The sequence below is a fragment of the Nycticebus coucang genome, chromosome 11 (assembly GCF_027406575.1).
Source record: "Nycticebus coucang isolate mNycCou1 chromosome 11, mNycCou1.pri, whole genome shotgun sequence".
Taxonomy (NCBI): Eukaryota; Metazoa; Chordata; class Mammalia; order Primates; family Lorisidae; genus Nycticebus; species Nycticebus coucang.
In genome coordinates, this window is record NC_069790.1 from 35651627 (window position 1) to 35669749 (window position 18123).

An 18123-nucleotide genomic window follows, 5' to 3' on the forward strand; every position below is an offset into this window, starting at 1 on the left:
TGCAGGTGTCATTGTTGTTTGAATCCACAAACCCCACCTGGACCTGCAAAATTAGTTTTTAAAAATCTGAAGTGAAATGAAGCACAGAAGCCAGTGCTAAGTCTATGAAATCCAGATGGAGATTTTAAGCATAAAGACAACATGCTGGCTCGGCGGCTAGGGCCCCAGCCACATACACTGAAGCTGGCAGGTTTGAATCCTGCCCAGGCCTGCCAAACAACAATGACAACTGCAACCCAAACATAGCTGGGTATTGTGGCGGGCTCCTGTAGTCCCAGCTACTTGGGAGGCTGAGGCAAAAGAATCACTTAAGCCCAAGAGTTAGAGTTTTGAGACTCTGTCTCAAAAAAAAAAAAAAGACATGGGGCAGCGCCTGTGGCTCAAAGGGGTAGGGCACCAGCCCCATATGCCGGAGGTGGCGAGTTCAAACCCAGCCTTGGCCAAAAACTGCAAAAAAAAAAAAAAAAAAAAAAAAACAAAAAAAAAAAAACACAACAAGCTAAAAGTCTGGTGTAAATGCACTGATTCTTGGTGCAAGTACTAGCTCCTTTACGTACAGTCTCTGCATGTTATGTACATGTCAGCATGAGTGCACATGAGGCAGACAAGATTTATTCTAACAGCAACATAACTACAGAGATGAGATGGGATTTAGGAGCACTATATTTTTCTTAGTGACTCAGTACAAATCTGAAATGACTAAGGCAGTTCATATAACTTTATTCACATTTGAACTCCACCAGAGTCAGAGAGATGAAGTGTCATCTTCTATTCCAAGAATGAAGTCTTCAGGTAATGTCTCAGGTGCTATTTGAGCCAACTGGTCATCGTAAGAATGGAGTGTCCATAATTTCTCTAATTCATAGATTTCTCTGGTTTCTGGAAGCATCAAATGAAGCACCATGCTGCCTACCAGGAAGAAATAAGAGTTACAGTGACGTTCATTTACTTTTATTATCGTGATCTCACAACACTCTAGGAACTACAGCAGTGGTTCACAAAGTGTGGTTAGCATCAACTGGGAATTTGTTTCTGAGTTTCACTATGTCACCCTCAGTAGAATGCTGTGGCATCACAGCTCACAGCAACCTCCAACTCTTGACCTTAAGTGATTCTCTTGCCTCAGCCTCCCGAGTAGCTGGGACTACAGGCACCTGCCACAGTGCCCGGCTATTTTTTGTTGTAGTTGTCATTGTTTAGCTGGCCCGGGCTGGGTTCAAATCCGCTGGCCTCAGTGTATGCGGCTGGCGCCATAACCACTTGGCTACAGGCGCCAAGCCCAACTGGGAACTTTTTTAAGAGACAGAGTCGCACTTTGTCACCCTCTGTAGAATGCTGTGACGTCACAGCAACCTTCAGCTCTTGGGCTTAGGCGATTCTCTTGCCTCAGCCTCCCGAGTAGCTGAGACTACAGGTGCCCACCACAATGCCTGGCTATTTGTTTTGTTGCAGTTTGGCCAGGGTAGGGTTTGAACCTACCACCCTCAGTATATGGGGCCAGCGCCCTACCAAATGAGCCACAGGTGTCACCCCCAACTGGGAGCTTTTTAAAAATGCAAATTGTGCAACTCCCCCCAGCACAAACACCACAGAAGTGACGCTCTCAGCGCGTCACATAAAAGGTACACATGATGGCACTATGAAACATTACTGGGATGTTAACATTATCTAAGTACTTAAAGGCAGCCTGCCAGCTTTACTTTGGGAGAAAAGTATCATGTTTGTGTAGACCCTATGAGCAAAGCACTAATTGCTTTTTGTTCTGGATTATCTTTTCAAGGATGTCTGTACAGTGAGTAGTCTCAACAGAAATATACTGCTTCCTTCCAGCTTTGGCAGCCTTTTTCAATTGGGCAATATTATTAACATAGGAACTTTTGATTGTCATAACTGGGGAAAAGACGGGATACTGCTAAATATCCTATAAGAGATACCACTCCTGGCCCAACAAAATGCCTGGGCTAAAATATTAATAGTGAGAAACCATGACTTACAGCATTACAGGCAAACCTGCTTCAATTATAAAGGACATGAAAACCCCAATGTGAGTTCCTCTTACAACTGTGTATTGGGGTGATCTGGCTCCTGTGTTCCCTTTAAGGGACCTTCAGTACAAAACTGACGCTGCCAAATGCTGTAATAAACTATCTTTGTCTCTAACTCAAAAGTCTTTGTGACTGGTGGGACAACTTATTCTCCTTAAAATCTGACTCCTCACAGTTCTTGACATAAAATTACTGATTTCCTATTAGTCTAAGTATCTTGTGAGGAGATGCTTAGAAACTATGAACATATAATATCCAGACTTTAACATCTTTTCAAATTTCTAGTCCTCTGCTCTTATCCTTCCTTATACCTGCAAAGACCCTTATTTATGGCTGATGTCACACGCACCCAGCCCCCAAGCTGCCTTCTACCACTAAGGGACCACTTCCCATGTGTCGTTCACCTTGTCAGCCACACTCATGAGCTGTGTGTCTGGATATACACACACACAAATAGAGCATGTCTTTCTCTAGGAGTGCATTATTATCTAGAGTACTTTGGTTAAATGAAAAATTCACATGGAATAGCACCTGGATTATAACTTTTGTTAAAGGTTTTAAATCTTACATGGAAGTGCGCTCAGCCATTTGATCTCAGACCTTTTGCAAATGGGAACAAGATTAGTGCAATACCAATATTCATCTGTAAAATATGCCAAATTAACTTACCAAAATCCACACACAGCCAGTCATCAGTGTCCTTCCCTTCAATCTTAACGTGAGACTCACTCTTACATTTCAGGTATTTGTACTGAAAAAAGCAGGTTGATTGTTAAAGGGAGAAGAGATGGGGAAAACTGCAGTTCTCGCTGAACAGAGATAATGTCATACTCAATGCTAAGCTTGTCCTCTAACATCAGGAAAAAGACAAAGATAATTGCTTTCGCTACTTCTATTCAAAGTATCAGAAGTTCTAGTGAGAGCAATTAGCAAGAAAAAGATACCCAAGGTGGCACCCGTAGTTCAGTGGGCATGGTGCCAGCCATGTACACCTGGCCTGAGCCAGTCAAAAATATCAAAACTGCAAAAAAAGGCATTGTGGCAGGCGCCTATAGTCCAGATACTTGGGAGACTGAGGCAAGAAAATCACTTAAGCCCAAGTGACGCCACAGCACTCTACCCAGGGCAACAGCTTGAGCCTGTTGGAAAGGAGGAAAAGTTATCTGTTAGAAGACAGAACTTCGGGCGGCGCCTGTGGCTCAGTGAGTAGGGCGCCAGCCCCATATGCCGAGGGTGGCGGGTTCAAACCCAGCCCCGGCCAAACTGCAACCAAAAAATAGCCGGGCGTTGTGGTGGGCGCCTGTAGTCCCAGCTGCTCGGGAGGCTGAGGCAAGAGAATCGCGTAAGCCCAAGAGTTAAGAGGTTGCTGTGAGCCGTGTGACGCCACGGCACTCTACCTGAGGGCGGTACAGTGAGACTCGGTCTCTACCAAAAAAAAAAAAGACAGAACTTCAACGTACAGAAAACCATGATGATTCCACACAAAAAAACAGGACTAATAAGTAAATTCAACAGCTGCACAACATCAGTAATGCACAAAAATCAGTTACACTTATACATCAATAACGAGCAACCTAAAAAGGAAATTAAAACAATTCCACTTACAACTGCATCCCCCCAAAAGTACTTAATAAACTTTAACACAGGCAAAAGACTTACACACTAAAGACCACAAAACATTGCTGACAGAAATTAAAGATGATGCCAATAAATGAAAACACCCCATATTCATGGATTTGAAGAATTAAGTGTCAATACGACCCAAAGCAGTCTACAGATTCAGTATAGTACCCCGTTTCCCTGAAAATAAGACAGTGTCTTATTTTAAGGTGTGCTCCCAAAGATGCGCTAGGTCTTATTTTCAGGGGACGTCTTATCTTTCCTGTAAGTAGGTCTTATTTTCGGAGGATGTCTTATTTTCGGGGAAACAGGGTATATCAAAATCTCAACAGTGTTTTTCTGAGAAAAAGAAAAATCCATCCTAAAAATCATGGAATCTCAAGAGATCCTGAATAGCCAAGATAATCTTGAAGAACAACAAAGATGGTAGTCTCACAATTCCTTAGTACAAAGGCTACAGCAATCAAACTAGTGTGGTGCCTGTTGTCCTTGCCACTCTTGAGGGGCTGAGGTGGGAGGATTGTCTGAGGTTGCGGTGAGATGATGCTGTCCAGTGTGAGCAACAGTGGCAGGGTGGGGGGAAGGGAAGACTCAACAGTAAAAAGGCAACCCACAGGATCGCAGAAAATATTTACAAATCACATTTGAGAAAGGATTAATATCTAGAATAACAGAATTCTTGACAACTCAATGACAAAAAATCCAATTTTAAAATGAGCAAAGGATTGATAGATACTTCTCCAAAGAATGTATACAAATGACCAGTAAGCAAACAAAAATATGCTCAACATCACTAATCTTTAAGGAATGGAGATTAAAACTGCAGTGAGTTATCACTGCACATCCATTTGGATGGCTATCACCAAAAACTTAGAAAATAGGGGTGGCACCTGTGGCTCAATGGGTAGGGTGCCAGGCCCATATACTGAGGGTGGCGGGTTCGAACCCAGCCCTGGTCAAATTGCAACAAAAAACAGCCAGGCGTTGTGGCAGTCGCCTATAGTCCCAGCTACTCAGGAGGCCAAAGCAAGAGCATCACTAAGCCCAAGAGCTGGAGGTTGCTGTGAGCTGTGGCGGGTTCGAACCCAGCCCTGGTCAAATTGCAACAAAACAGCCAGGCGTTGTGCAGTCGCCTGTAGTCCCAGCTACTCAGGAGGCCAAAGCAAGAGCATCGCTAAGCCCAAGAGCTGGAGGTTGCTGTGAGCTGTGACGCCTCAGTACTCTACCAAGGGCAACAAAGTGAGATTTGGTCTCTTAAAAAAAAAAAAAAAACTCAGAAAATAACATGTTGGCTAGGATGTGGAGAAACTGGAACCTTTGTCCAAATGTAAAATGGTATAGCCACTATGGGAGAGTATGATAGCTCCTCAAGAAATTAAAAAAAAAAAAAATGGCCATGGTTGCTCATGTCTCTAATCCTAGCACTCTGGAAAGCTGAGGCAGGAGGAGCCCTTGAGCCCAAGAGTTTGAGGTTGCAGTGAGCTGTGATGCCACTGCACTCCAGTCGAGGGCAACCAAGTGAGACTATCTCAAAAAATAATAGTAATAGGCAGTCCCTGTGGCTCAGTGGGTAGGGCGCTGAACCCATATACCAAGGGTGGCAGGTTCAAACCCGGCCCCGGCCAAACTGCAACAGGCGTTCTGGCAGATGCCTGTAGTCCCAGCTACTAAGGAGGCTGAGGCAAGAGAATCGTGTAAGCCTAAGAGCTGGAGGTTACTGTGAGCTGTGACACCATAGCACTCTACTGGGGGCGACAAAGTGAGAGACTGTCTCTAAAAAAATAAAATAAAAAAATAGTAATAAAAATAAAATCAGGATCACCATATGATTCACCTATTCCACTTCTGGGTACATACCCCAAATTAGATATAAGCAGTATTTTACACCCATGTTTATAGCAGCATTATTCACAATAGCCAAAAGAAGGAAGTGACCTGTCCATTAATAGATAAATGGATTAATATGGTATATAAATAACCTTTTTTTTTTTTTTGAGACAGTCTCACTTTGCCACCTTTGGTAGAGTGCAGCTAGCATGATGTCCAGCTAGTTTTTCTATTTTTAGTAGAGACGGGGTCTGGGTCTGGCTGGTCTTGAACTCCTAAGCTCAAGCAATTCAGCTGCCCCAGCCTCCCATAGTGCTAGGATTACAGGCATGAGCCACTGCGCCTGGTCTAAATCTGGGCTTCCTATGTAACCTCGAGATGGGTTTACTCTTAAGTGTTGCTCTCTGGTCTGATGCACTGACTATTCCACTAAGTTAATGATTCAAAAGAGAAAAAAAAAGCATCCTACCATTTTCACAATGTAGTACGCCATGGCATGCAAGTGTCGGGTGGAAGTTCCACTACTAATCACAAAGTAATCTGTATATTTCATTTCTTGAGGAACCTTAATTACGCAAATGTCTCTTGCATTCTCTTGCCTCAGTAGTGAAACCAGCATATCGATGTCAAACCTGGGACCAATATGATCTGAAATGCACAAATATTTATGTCAAATGGTCAAGTAGAAGACAGGCTTGTATGCAACCAGAGATGGAGACAGCTGACAGTGAAAATGGTCCTCCATAAGAGTATTTTAGATCCAAAATGCTTTAAAAGATAGCAGGACCCAGGCAGCCTAGAAGCTGAAACTGGACATCAGTATCATATAGCATTGCCCAACTATTAGGATTACACAGTGCCACTAAACAACCTTTGCTTTTACCATTTGCAAGCAAAAACACATCAGTGACAAATGACTTTCTATTCACTACTTGCAATGAGCAATCACCTCAAACATAGAACGGCTAAATATAGAAAAACAACAGCACAAATTGGGGAGGAGCTGATATCCTGGGGCATAATAAATTGAATCTCCCTCCAAGGGTCACAGTACCAGAACAGTGAGCTGGAAGGGCTATTCAGGTCCAAAACCTTCAATTAAAAGATAACAAAACAGGGCTAGCAGAATTAATGTGGACTAAGATAAATCAACGAGGGAGCTAAAATTTTAAATAATTTTCACTTTGAACCCTCAAGTTTTTCTTAGAAAGCATTTGGATTATTAACAACTGTTAGCTATAAAAATCTAATTTGTTTTCCTGTAGAGATTTATATATTCTGTTCTTTAGTTTGGAGTATTATGGCCTCTTAATTTAGTAGTTCTCTTAAGTTTTTTTCTTTTTTTTTTTTTTTAGAGACAGAATCTTTTTTTTTTTTTTGTAGAGACAGAGTCTCACTGTACCGCCCTCGATAGAGTGCCGTGGCGTCACACGGCTCACAGCAACCTCCAGCTCTTGGGCTTACGCGATTCTCTTGCCTCAGCCTCCCGCGCAGCTGGGACTACAGGCGCCCGCCACAACGCCCGGCTATTTAGTTCTCTTAAGTTTTAAAGCTGACTCCAAAGAACCTGCTGGCTAAGTCTCCTAAGACCTCTCTCATACTCATATTCCTTTCTCAAACGTGATCTGCTTACAGTCCTTCAACTTTCTAAAAGGGTAAGCAATAATTAAGAGGATCTTACCTTGGACCCATCTCCTATTAGCGCTTCTTACCGACCCCTTAGCCCCCAACACCTGACGCTTTCTCAGACTACTCCTCACGCCCTAACACTCCCGACAAATCCATTTCCCAGGACCCAGGAGGAACGCGAAGGGGCGTAAGGACGGTGAGATGAGGTGAGGTGCCAAGGGTCGGGACGACTGGGGTTTTGGAGACGACACTTCGTCTCTTGCCCTCAAGGTTTCTCAACTGTAAAACAAGAAGGTTGGGGCTGGCAACCTATGAACTCCCTGTCAGCTCTGGATCTGCAGAAGTTTTTTGACTCCAGAAGAAAATGCATAAAGAGGGAAGGGAACCAACTTAGGGCCTCCAAAGCGCTAACCGTACCTGCTGCGCTAGACTCTGGGCGTCCCTCGACCTGCGTCCCCTCCGCCTGCTCCTCCAGCTGGGGCCCGCTGTGCAGGCCGCGCACGAGGTCGGGGGTGAGGCAGGCCCAGCGGAAGGCTGGTCCCTCAGAAAGCCGTTCCACCGCCGGTAGCCAAAGCCGGGGCCCGGTTCCAGCTCCTACTCCAGACCGAACCCCGCGCCACAAAACCGTCCAGAGCCGCCCGGCCACACGGCAGCCCGGCCCCATTGCCGTCGCCTCACCTTGGCGTCGGCGGCGTGGGGCGGGACTGCACTGAGCTAGCAGGTTCTGCGGCTTTCAATTGGCCAGATCAACAGGCGCGGCCTAGAAATTATGCGTAAATGCGTGGGCGGAGTCAGACCCCAAAGGCCGGGCCATGGGCGGAGCCTGGAGGCGGGAGGGACCGCCTTGAGCCCCTGTACCCTATATGTAAGCCTCACTGAAGGCAGAAATTTTTCTTTTCTTTCTAACTGTTCTCTGCACAGCGCCTGAGACAGCTTCTGGTACAGAAGTACAGAATTTGCCGTTGTTGATTAGACTGGAATTAGGACATGTAATTTTCTGCCCTCTCAATGCCAAAAAATATCCAAGATTCCACTGCAATTTTTTTTTCTTGAGACAAAGTCTCACTTTGTCGCCCTTGGTGAGCGCCGTGGCATGATACTTCACAGCAACCTCAAACTCTTGGATTCAACTGATCCTCTTGTCTAAGCTACCCAAGCAGCTGGGCTACAGGCGCCTGCCAGGACACCGGCTACTGTTTCTATTTTTCAGTAAAGATGGGGTCTTGTTCTTGCTTAGACTGGTCCCAAAGTCCTGAGCTCAAGCAATCCGCCTGTCTTGGCCTCCCAGAGTGCTAGGATTACAGGCATGAGTGAGCCACTGCACCTAGCCCACATGGTAATTCTTTACATCTATCTTCTAGTTAACTAGGTCTTTCTCTGTGTCCAGCATGCCGTTAAACACTTTTTAAAAACCAAAACAAGATGAGAGCAGTGGCTCACACCTATAATCCCAGCACTTTGGTAGGCTGAGGTGGGATCATTGCTTGATGCCAGGAGTTGGAGACCAGCCTGGGCAACATAGCAAGGTCCCATCTCTACAGAAAATTAAAACCTTAGCGGGGGCGGTGGCATGTGTCTGTACTCGCAGCTACACTTGAGGCTGAGACAGGAGGATCACTTGAGCCCAGGAGTTTGAGGTTGCTGTGAGCTATGATGACACCATTGCACTCTAGCCTGGGTAACAGAGTAAGACCTTGTCTAAATAAATAAATAAATACTTTTTAAAAATGGAAAAATGAAAGAAGGGTTTGATTTCTACAAAATACGTTTCCTGAGAATTCCTAAAAACAGAAGCTTCCTAACATGAGCCACACTGGGGCTCTTTGCTTTCTTCTTTTAGCTCCCATTTGTTTTTTCTGAAATAACATACTATCATCTAATTATTATCCAGACAGTTCTGGGACAGGGGACAGTGGGGGGGGGGTGCATTGCAAAAATATTTTAGCAGCAACAGCTGTGATGCTAGCGCCTAACTGGCAAGTCAATGTGGCCTGCACTGATAGTAAGACGTTAAATTTGAGGTGGTTCTATATAAAGAGGATCCAACTGAGAAGAATTCTAAGCCAGTGTTCTCTTTCAGGGACAACACCTGTCCTCAAGTTTTCTTTCCTCCTTTAGTTTGTGCTCCCTAAAATGGAAAAGCTCTACACTGCATAGGTCACAACTGTGGGAGAAATACTCCCCATGCCCAAAGAGCCTTTCTAGAGCACTGAAATGACTTGAACGCTGTATCATTTTTTTTGTTTGTTTTGTTTGTTTGTTTGTTTTCAGGAGTGTGTGCACTTTAGTGAAGCCCTTTGTGGACAGGCGTGTGAAGATAAACTGCTGCATGAAGGGTGGGGGTCCAGGCAGGGCTGGCACAGAGCAGAGAGCATGGGGTGTTGAGAGGCTCACTGGCAGATTTGATAAGGATTCCACTCCATCAACGCGACTGGATGACGTTCACTAGGATGATGATGACCATAATAGTCCCAAGGAGGCTGAGGACCAGGGCCCACTTGGCAGTGGAGGCGTAGGTCTTGGCCCCAGCCAGGTCGCCCACCATCTTCCTGTCCCTAGACTTCACGAAGTAGGCGAACACTATGAAGCCCAGGCAGAAGCAGTTCATGAAGAGGTGTTGAACAGGGACCAGACGACGTGGTCAGGCACAGCGGTCTTGCCATGCATGTGGATCACGGTGGGAGCAGGGTTGGGGGGCATCCCCAGCACGGCCACCTCGTGCTCTTCCTGGAGCAGTTCGGGGGGAGCCCTGTTTGGGTTCGAGTGAAGACATTTTGGGAAGATTGGTTCATGGCGCAGAGAGGAGGCTGCAGTGGTCTGAGGCCAGGTACTCCTCGCGACCCTCCCCTTTTCTCTGGTGGTTTCGATTTCTCCCTCTGTATCATTTTGCTTTGGTTTTCACACAAGGGCTACTCTTCTCCCATAGGTGACCACATAAAATGTGACATAGGTTAAATATTGGGCTCTTGAGCTGTTTTTCTAAGGTTCTCTGCCCACTTGATAACAGGGGATTCTCATGCAGAAGCTGTGATTGATGTTAAGTTGGTTTTTGGAGTTTTAACTGGAACAATTTACCTGTAGAAGTAAATCATGTTAAGAAAATAGAAAATCCTAGCTAAAGACCAAGAGTTTGTAATTGTGAGATTTTAAATAGCAGTCAACCAGTGAATTGCCTTGAAGCAGCCATTGATGTTTCTTAAGTTGAATTAGATGGCTTTAAAGAGTTTTCTATGCCAGAAAGTGACTGACCAAGTACTCCAGGAAAGCCAAGGAGTCTAAGACCAGTCTATGACTTCACTGGGCTTACCACATAGAGGAAGAAAAAGATAGTCATGTGAAATAGGGAAATAACAAGAAAGGATTTAAATAATAATATATACCATGATAGAATGATCATGATAGCGCTGACCCCATATACCAAGGGTGGCGGGTTCAAACCTGGCCAAACTGCAACAACAACAAAATGGCTGGGCATCGTGGCAGGCGCCTGTAGTCCCAGCTACTCGGGAGGCTGAGGCAAGAGAATCACTTAAGCCCAGGAGTTGGAGGTTGCTGTGAGCTGTTATGCCACAGCATTCTACCGAGGGCGATAAAGTGAGACTCTGTCTCAAAAAAAAAAAAAAAAAAATTAAAAAACATACCCTCACTCCAAGCTGGGTGCAGTAGCTCACACCTGTAATCCCAGCACTTTGGGATGGTGAAGCAGCAGAACTGCTTGAGCCCAGGAATTTGAGACTAGCCTGGACAACATAGTGAGAAAACACTTTGCTGGGCGGGAGAGGAGGAGAATGAGAGAGCAGTTGGAACCCTAAGGTAGGAAATGGCCACGTTTAATTCAAGGAAGACTGAATGAAGCAAATTGCCAGACGGGATGGTCCTAGGAGGACATAGGGGGACATGAGGGCGGCAAGGAAGGGAGGTGTAGATTGCAGCTGGGTGGTTCTAACATACGGGTCGTGGTCCTGTTGTGCCCAGATCCCGAAATCCCCCACAAAGACCACCAGGGAGCTGAGTCCGATGCAAAAGCAAAAGGGCTGTTTATTGCAAGTTCAAACTTGGGCTCCCAGGGACTCCGCTACAATGGATCCGAGCCAGGAGCCCCGAGCTCTGTAACAGGGGTGTTTTTATAGTATAGCACAGCAAAGTAGGCTATACAAGGTAAACAAAAGGACCGCTTCTGGATTGGCTGCCACTGGTCCTGCCATATGGCCCACTCCAGAAGGCAGTTTCTGATTGGACACGGATGACTCAAGGTGGAAAACCCGGGATTCAGATGACTCATCAGTTTTGAACAAAATGGCTGACAGAAGCCAAAATGGCTGAACCCTTAAGATGGCATCAGTCTGGTTCTCTCAGTCCCTCCCAGTAAGAAAGGCCCCAGGCTTGTTGGAATAGCAGCCCAGGCTTCTCCTGCTCTGAGGACCTTATAAGGCAAGGCAGAGGCTTTGGGGTTAGACTTAAATCCTCTATGAACAAAGGTGCCTTATTATTTACAGATGACATATTTCCCACTGCCACTATTAGAGTTTGGATTTTTCCTATAGGTGATGAGGGACACTAAAGGCTTTTTTATTTTTTATTTTTGAGACAGAGTCTCACTATGTCGCCTTGGTAGAGTGCTGTGGTGTCTCAGCTCACAGCAACCTCAAACTCTTGGGCTTAAGTGATTCTCTTGCCTCAGCCTCCCGAGTAGCTGAGACTACAGGCACCTGCCACAATGCCTGGCTATTTTTAGAGATGGAGGACTCACTGTTGCTCAGGCTGGTCTTGAACCTGTGAGCTCAGGCAATCCATCCGCCTCAGCCTCCCAGGGTGCTCGGATTATAGGTGTGAACCACTGTGCCCAGTCCAACACTTGATTCCGTCAGATAAAAGTTTTTCATCTTTACCAATCTGGCGGTTGTGAAATGATGTCTCATGGTGTGGTGATTTGTTTTTCTCTGAAAGTTCTTTATATAATATGATCTAATCTTTTATTGGGTGCATGTATTGCAAATATATTCTTCTAATCTGTGCATTTTCATTTTTAATCAACTTTATTAAGGAATGTTTATATGAAAGAAATCACATGTAAGTCTACATAGTTTGATGATTCTTTGCAAATATGTATAATTGTGTAACCACTGTAATTACAGTATAAAACAGTTCCTTCACCCTAAAAAAGCTCCCTTGTGCTCTTTGTAGTCAATTATTTCCCCAACCCCCACCCCACTCTACTTCCAGGTAAGAAGGAGCTGCTCCCAGTCACTGCTGTTCTGCCTTTTTCAGAATATCATACTATCAGACTCACTCAGGGTGTCTGGCAGCTTTCGCTTAGCATAATGCTGTTGAGATTCATCTATGTTGTCACATGTATTAATAGTTTATTCCTTTTAGTTGCCAAGTTGCTTAACAGCAAGGAATCATTCTGAGATGTGCATCATTAGGAAATTTAATCATGTGAACATTATCAAATTTATTAACAAGAACCTGGATGGTAGAGCCTACTACTACACACCCAGGGAAGATGGTACAGCCTATCGTGTGTTACTGTACTGAATACCATAGGCAACTGTAACACACTGCTAAGTATTGGTGTTTCTAAACAGTAAAAATACCATATAAAAGATAAGAAAATGGCACAACTGTACAGGGCACTTAACTAGGAATGGAGCTGGAAGCTCTGGCAGTTGCTCTGAGTCAGCAAGGGATGTTTAGGCCTAGGGCAGCACTGTAGATTACTGTAGTATCTATCATTGCTGTGTGCTTGGGCTTTATTAACCTTTATTAACTATTGAAGAAACCTTAGCTTACTGTAACTTTTTAACTTTATAAACTTAAAAATTTTTTAAACTTTTGACTTTTGCAATAACACTTAGCTTAAAACATGAACACAACTTACAGTGTACCCAAATACTTTTTTTTTTTTTTTTTGCAGTTTTTGGCCGGGGCTGGGTTTGAACCCATCACCTCTGGCATATGGGGCCCTACTCCTTTGAGCCACAGGCACCACCCCCAAATACTTTTTATTTGCATCCTTATCCCACAAGCTTTTTTTTTATTAATTTTTTTTTTTTTATTTTTTAAACTTCTTTGTTAAAAACTAAGACATAAACACACACATTGGCCTAGGCCTACACAGAGTTGGATCATCAATATCACTGTCTTCTACCTCCACATCTTGTGCCTCTGGAAGGTCTTCAGGGGCAAGAACACGCACGGGGCTGTCGTCTCCTGTGATAACAATGCCTTCTTCTGGATCCCTCCTGAAGGGGCTGCTTGAGGTTGTTTTACAGTTTTCTTTCTTTCTTTCCTTTTTTGTTTTTTTGAGCTCATGTGATTCCTTTTTTTTTTTTTTTTTGAGACAGAGTCTCACTATGTCACCCTCAGTAGCATACTGTGGCATTACAGCTCATAGCAACCTCAGACTCCTGGGCTTAGGCGATTCTCTTGACTTAGCCTCCCAAGTACCTGGGACTACAGGTGCCCGCCACAATGCCCGGCTATTTTTTGTTGTTGTTGCTGTTTTCGTTGTTGTTTGGCAGGCCCTGGGCTGGGTTTGAACCCACCAGCTCTGGTGTATGTGGCCGGTGCCCTAGCTGCTGAGCCATAGGCTCCCAGCCACTCATGTGATTCTCTTGCCTCAGCCTCCAGAGTAGCTGGGAGTACGGGTGCCCGCCACAATGTCCAGCTATTTTTAGAGATGGGGTCTCACTCTTGCTCAGGCTGGTCTCAAAAACTCTTGAGTTCAGGCAATCCACCTGGTCTCTGCCTCCCACAGGGTTGGGATTACAGGCATGAGTTTACTTTTTTTTTTGTAGAGACAGAGTCTCACTTTATCGCCCTTGATAGAGTGTTGTGGCATCACAGCTCACAGCAACCTCCAGCTCTTGGGCTTAGGTGATTGTCTTGCCTCAGCCTCCCCAGTAGCTGGGACTACAGGCGCCCGCCACAATAGCGCCCGGCTATTTTTTGTTACAGTTTGGCCAGGGCTGGGTTTGAACCCGCCACCCTCGGCATATGGGGTCGGCACCCTACTCACTGAGCCACAGGCGCCGCCTACTTTTTTTTTAATAAGTAGAAGGAGTACATAACTCTAAAGTAATGATAAAAAAGTATACTATAGTAAATAATAGGTGACAGGAATTCTTTAGCTGCATTATAATATCATGGGACTACCACTATATCTGCCATCCATTGTTGAAAGTCTTCATGAGGCAAATGACTATTTCATTACATGGATATACTCAAATTTGTTTATCCATTCACCAGCTGGTGGAAATTTAGACTGTAGTTTGTGGCTATTACAAATAACACTATTATGAACATTTGCATGCAAGTCATTGTGTGAACATATGTCTTATTTTTGGGGTACAAATACCTAGGAGTTATGGTATCTGTGTGTTTAACTTTATAAGAAATTGGACTGTTTTCCCAAGTGGTTGTCTCATTTTTGCATTTGCACCAGTAGTGTATGGGAATTCTGAGGTTCTTTTTTTTTTTTTTGCAACAGAGTCTCACTCTGTCACCCTGGGTAGAGTTCTAGGGCATCATCATAGCTCACAGCAACCTCAGACTCCTGGGTTTAAGTGATCCTCTTGCCTCTGTTTTTCTATTTTTAGTAGAGACAAGGTCTCATTCTTGCTCAGGCTGGTCTTAAACTCCTGAGCTCAAGCAATCCACCCACCTCAGCCTCCCAGAGTGCTAGGATTACAGGTGTGAGCCACTGCACCCAGCCTGAAGTTCTTTTTGTAAAAACAAATTTGCGCTAACTTTTTCATCCAGAACTTTAAAATTATAATATAACCAGACACACCAATGCTTTTCTTTATGGTTAGTGCTTTGAGGGATTTATGAAAGCCTCCACCACTTGGTTCTTCATGGTGTCATTCTCCTATATGTATTTTCTGCTGAGATTTCTTTTTTTGTTTACAAAATGTCATTTAGGGCAGCGCCTGTGGCTCAAGGAGTAGGCGCCAGCCCCAAATACCGGAGGTGGTGGGTTCAAACCTGGCCCCAGCCAAAAAAAAACCCCAAAAAACTGTAAAAAATGTCATTTAGGATATTCCCACATAGCAATTCACCAATAATGTACACTTAACTTACTGTGTCACCCAATACAGCATTTATGATCATTTCAGAATAACATGACATGAGAGAGAAGAACTCAAAGTCCTCAATTAAGAAAATCACTCTCGAATGTCTTAACCCTGTGATTAAGTAAATGAGGTGAAAGATATGTTAATTAGCAGGAGGTAAGCACTCTAATTTGTACAAATAATCAACACATTGAATCCCACAAAGGCATAAATGTATTCATGATCTATGTATATATGAATTAATAAAAAAAAAGAAAGAAAGAAAATCACTTCTCAGGCCAGGCATGGTGGCCATGCCTATAATCCTAGCACTCCGGGGGCCAAAGCAGAAGGATACTTTTGCGCTCAGGAGTTTGAGACTAGTCTGAGAAAAAGTGAGACCTCATCTCTACTGAAAAAATTAACCGGCTCGGTGCCTGTGGCTCAAGCGGCTAAGGCGCCAGCCACATACATCTGAGCTGGCGGGTTCAAATCCAACCTGGGCCTGCCAAACAACAATGATGGCTGCAACCAAAAAATAGCCAGGCGTTGTGGTGGGTGCCTGTAGTCCCAGAGAATCACTTGAGCCCAGGAGTTAGAGGTTGATGTGAGCTGTGATGCCACAGCACTCTACCCAGAGCAACAGTTTGAGGCTCTGTCTCAAAAAAAAAAAAAAAATTAACCAGGCATTGTGGTGGGTAGTCCCAGCTTCTTAGGAGGCTGAGGCAGGAGGATTGCTTAAACCCAGGAGTTTGAGGTTCCTGTGAACCAGGCTGAGGCCATGGCACTCTAGCCTGGGCAACAGAGTGAGACTCTGTCTCAAAAAAAAAAAAAAAAAAAAAAAATCACAACTCTTGTAACTGAAGTTTTCTGAACAATGCTTCTTTTCTCAACTCAGTTTAGAATGGAGTCTAACATGCTTTAGAACACAGATCAGCAAACCCATTCTGGAAAGCACCAGCTAGTAAATACTTTTAGCCTTTGCAAGCCACACAATCTATCACAACTACTTGACTCTGCTGTTATAATGCAAAAGCAGTGACCAAAAATTTGTAAATGAACAGGTGTGGCTCTGTTCCAATAAAAATTTGTTTATGGAAAAAAATTTCTTTATGGACACTGAAATTTGTATTTTATATAATTTTTATGTGTCATAAAATAGTAGTCTTCTTTTTTTTTTTTAGTAGTCTTCTTTCGATTTTTTTCCCCAACCAACAACTAAAAAATATAAATAACATACTTAACTTTTATGCCACATCAAAACAGGTAAAGGGGCTGGCTTTGGAGTAGACTAGCTTGACAAACCATGGTTTAGAATATAATACTCCAGCTATCTCTATAAGGAAACTGGGTAACATTATCCTCCCTGTTTTGGTTAGTCGGCCATCAGAACCTGGAGTCTTTTTTTTTTTTTTTTGACAGAGCCTCAAGCTGTCGCCCTCAGTAGAGTGCTGTGGCATCACAGTTCACAGCAATGTCATACTCTTGGGCTTAAGTGATTATCTTGCCTCAGCCTCCCAGGTGCCCACCACAATGCCCAGCTATTTTTTGATAGTCATTGTTTGGCAGGCCTGGGCTGGATTCGAACCCGCCAGCTCTGGTGTATGTGGCTGGCGCCTTAGCCGCTTGAGCTACAGGCACTGACCCAGAACCTGGAGTCTTGAGAATTCATCCAGTTTAATTTCCTTCTCCTCCTCCTTCCCTTCATTTTACAGAAGAGGAGGCTGCAGTGCAGAGAAGGAAAATGATTGGCTTCAGGTCCCTGAGCTAGTGAGTGACCATCCCTGGCTGGAGCTCAGGTCTCTCTCAGGTCCCACCTACCTTCCACTACTCAATTTCCCAAAACTAGATGTCAAATCCGTATGCATAGCCACAAAATCCTTCTTTCACATTCTCATCAGCAGCTCATCTTCTTCTTTTTTTTTTTTTAACCCTAAAAGAATTTACTTTAACAAACACCTCAAAATCTTGATACTTAATTTGTATCATTCAAATCTATACAGTGAAATGAATAGTGGTAATTACACTGTAAATTCAAGAGGCATTTTGAGTGAGATGACATGATGATATCTATGAGAAAATTATACATAAAATGAAAGTTGGTTAAATACCATTAAGGCAGCAAAATTCCAAAATGCTTATGGAAGAGCTCCAAAAGAAATTTATCCCAGAATTTCTAGAACAAAAAGAAATGGCCACTCAGTTATAAGTAGCAGAGGAACTGCTCCTGCAAAATTAAGCTGAGTGGCCGGGTTCAGTGGCTCACACCTGTAATCCTTGTACTCTGGAAGGCTGAGGCAGGTGGATTGCTTGAGCTCAAAAGTTTGAGACCATCCTGAGCAAGAGTAAGACCCTGAGGGCAGCACCTGTGGCTCAGTGGGTAGGGCGCTGGCCCCATATACTGAGGGTGGCAGGTTCAAACCCAGCCCCAGCCAAACTGCAACAAAAAAATAGCTGGGTGTTATGGCGGGCGCCTGTAGTCCCAGCTGCTTGGGAGGCTGAAGCAAGAGAATTACCTAAGCCCAGGAGTTGGAGGTTGCTGTGAGCTGTGTGACGCCATGGCACTCTACTGAGGGTGATAAAGTGAGACTCTGTCTCTACCCCCTCCCCCCCATAAAAAGAGTACGACCCTGTTTCTAAAAATAGCTGAGTGTTGTGGAAGGCACATGTAGTCCAGCTCCTGGGGAGGCTGAGGCAACGGGATCACTTGAGCCTAACAGTTTGAGATTGCTATGAGCTATTATGTCATGGCACTCTACTGAGGGTGACCAGATGAGACTCTATCTAAATAAATATAGCCAGGTGTTGTGGTAGGTACCTGTAGTCCCAGCTACTTGGGGGACTGAGGCAAGAGGATTGCTTATGCCCAAGACTTCGCAGTTGCAATGACACCACAGCATTCTACCCAGAGTGACAAAGTGAAACTGTCTCAAAAAAAAAAAAAA

At 44.3% G+C, this 18123-nt stretch overlaps 1 protein-coding gene and 1 pseudogene across 1 annotated transcript; both read right to left on the reverse strand.

Moving 5' to 3' along the window:
* Window positions 1-691: 691 nt before the first annotated feature.
* Window positions 692-7832, reverse strand: MALSU1 (mitochondrial assembly of ribosomal large subunit 1). The gene is made up of 4 exons (XM_053553872.1): window positions 7539-7832; window positions 5962-6140; window positions 2715-2796; window positions 692-909 (listed from the first exon to the last, which is right to left on the reverse strand). The coding sequence occupies exons 1-4, from the start codon at window positions 7783-7785 to the stop codon at window positions 746-748; spliced, it is 672 nt and encodes a 223-aa protein (XP_053409847.1). The 5' UTR covers window positions 7786-7832; the 3' UTR covers window positions 692-745.
* Window positions 7833-9543: 1711 nt separating this feature from the next.
* Window positions 9544-17046, reverse strand: LOC128598294 (interferon-induced transmembrane protein 3-like; annotated as a pseudogene).
* Between the last annotated feature and the right edge of the window lie 1077 nt (window positions 17047-18123).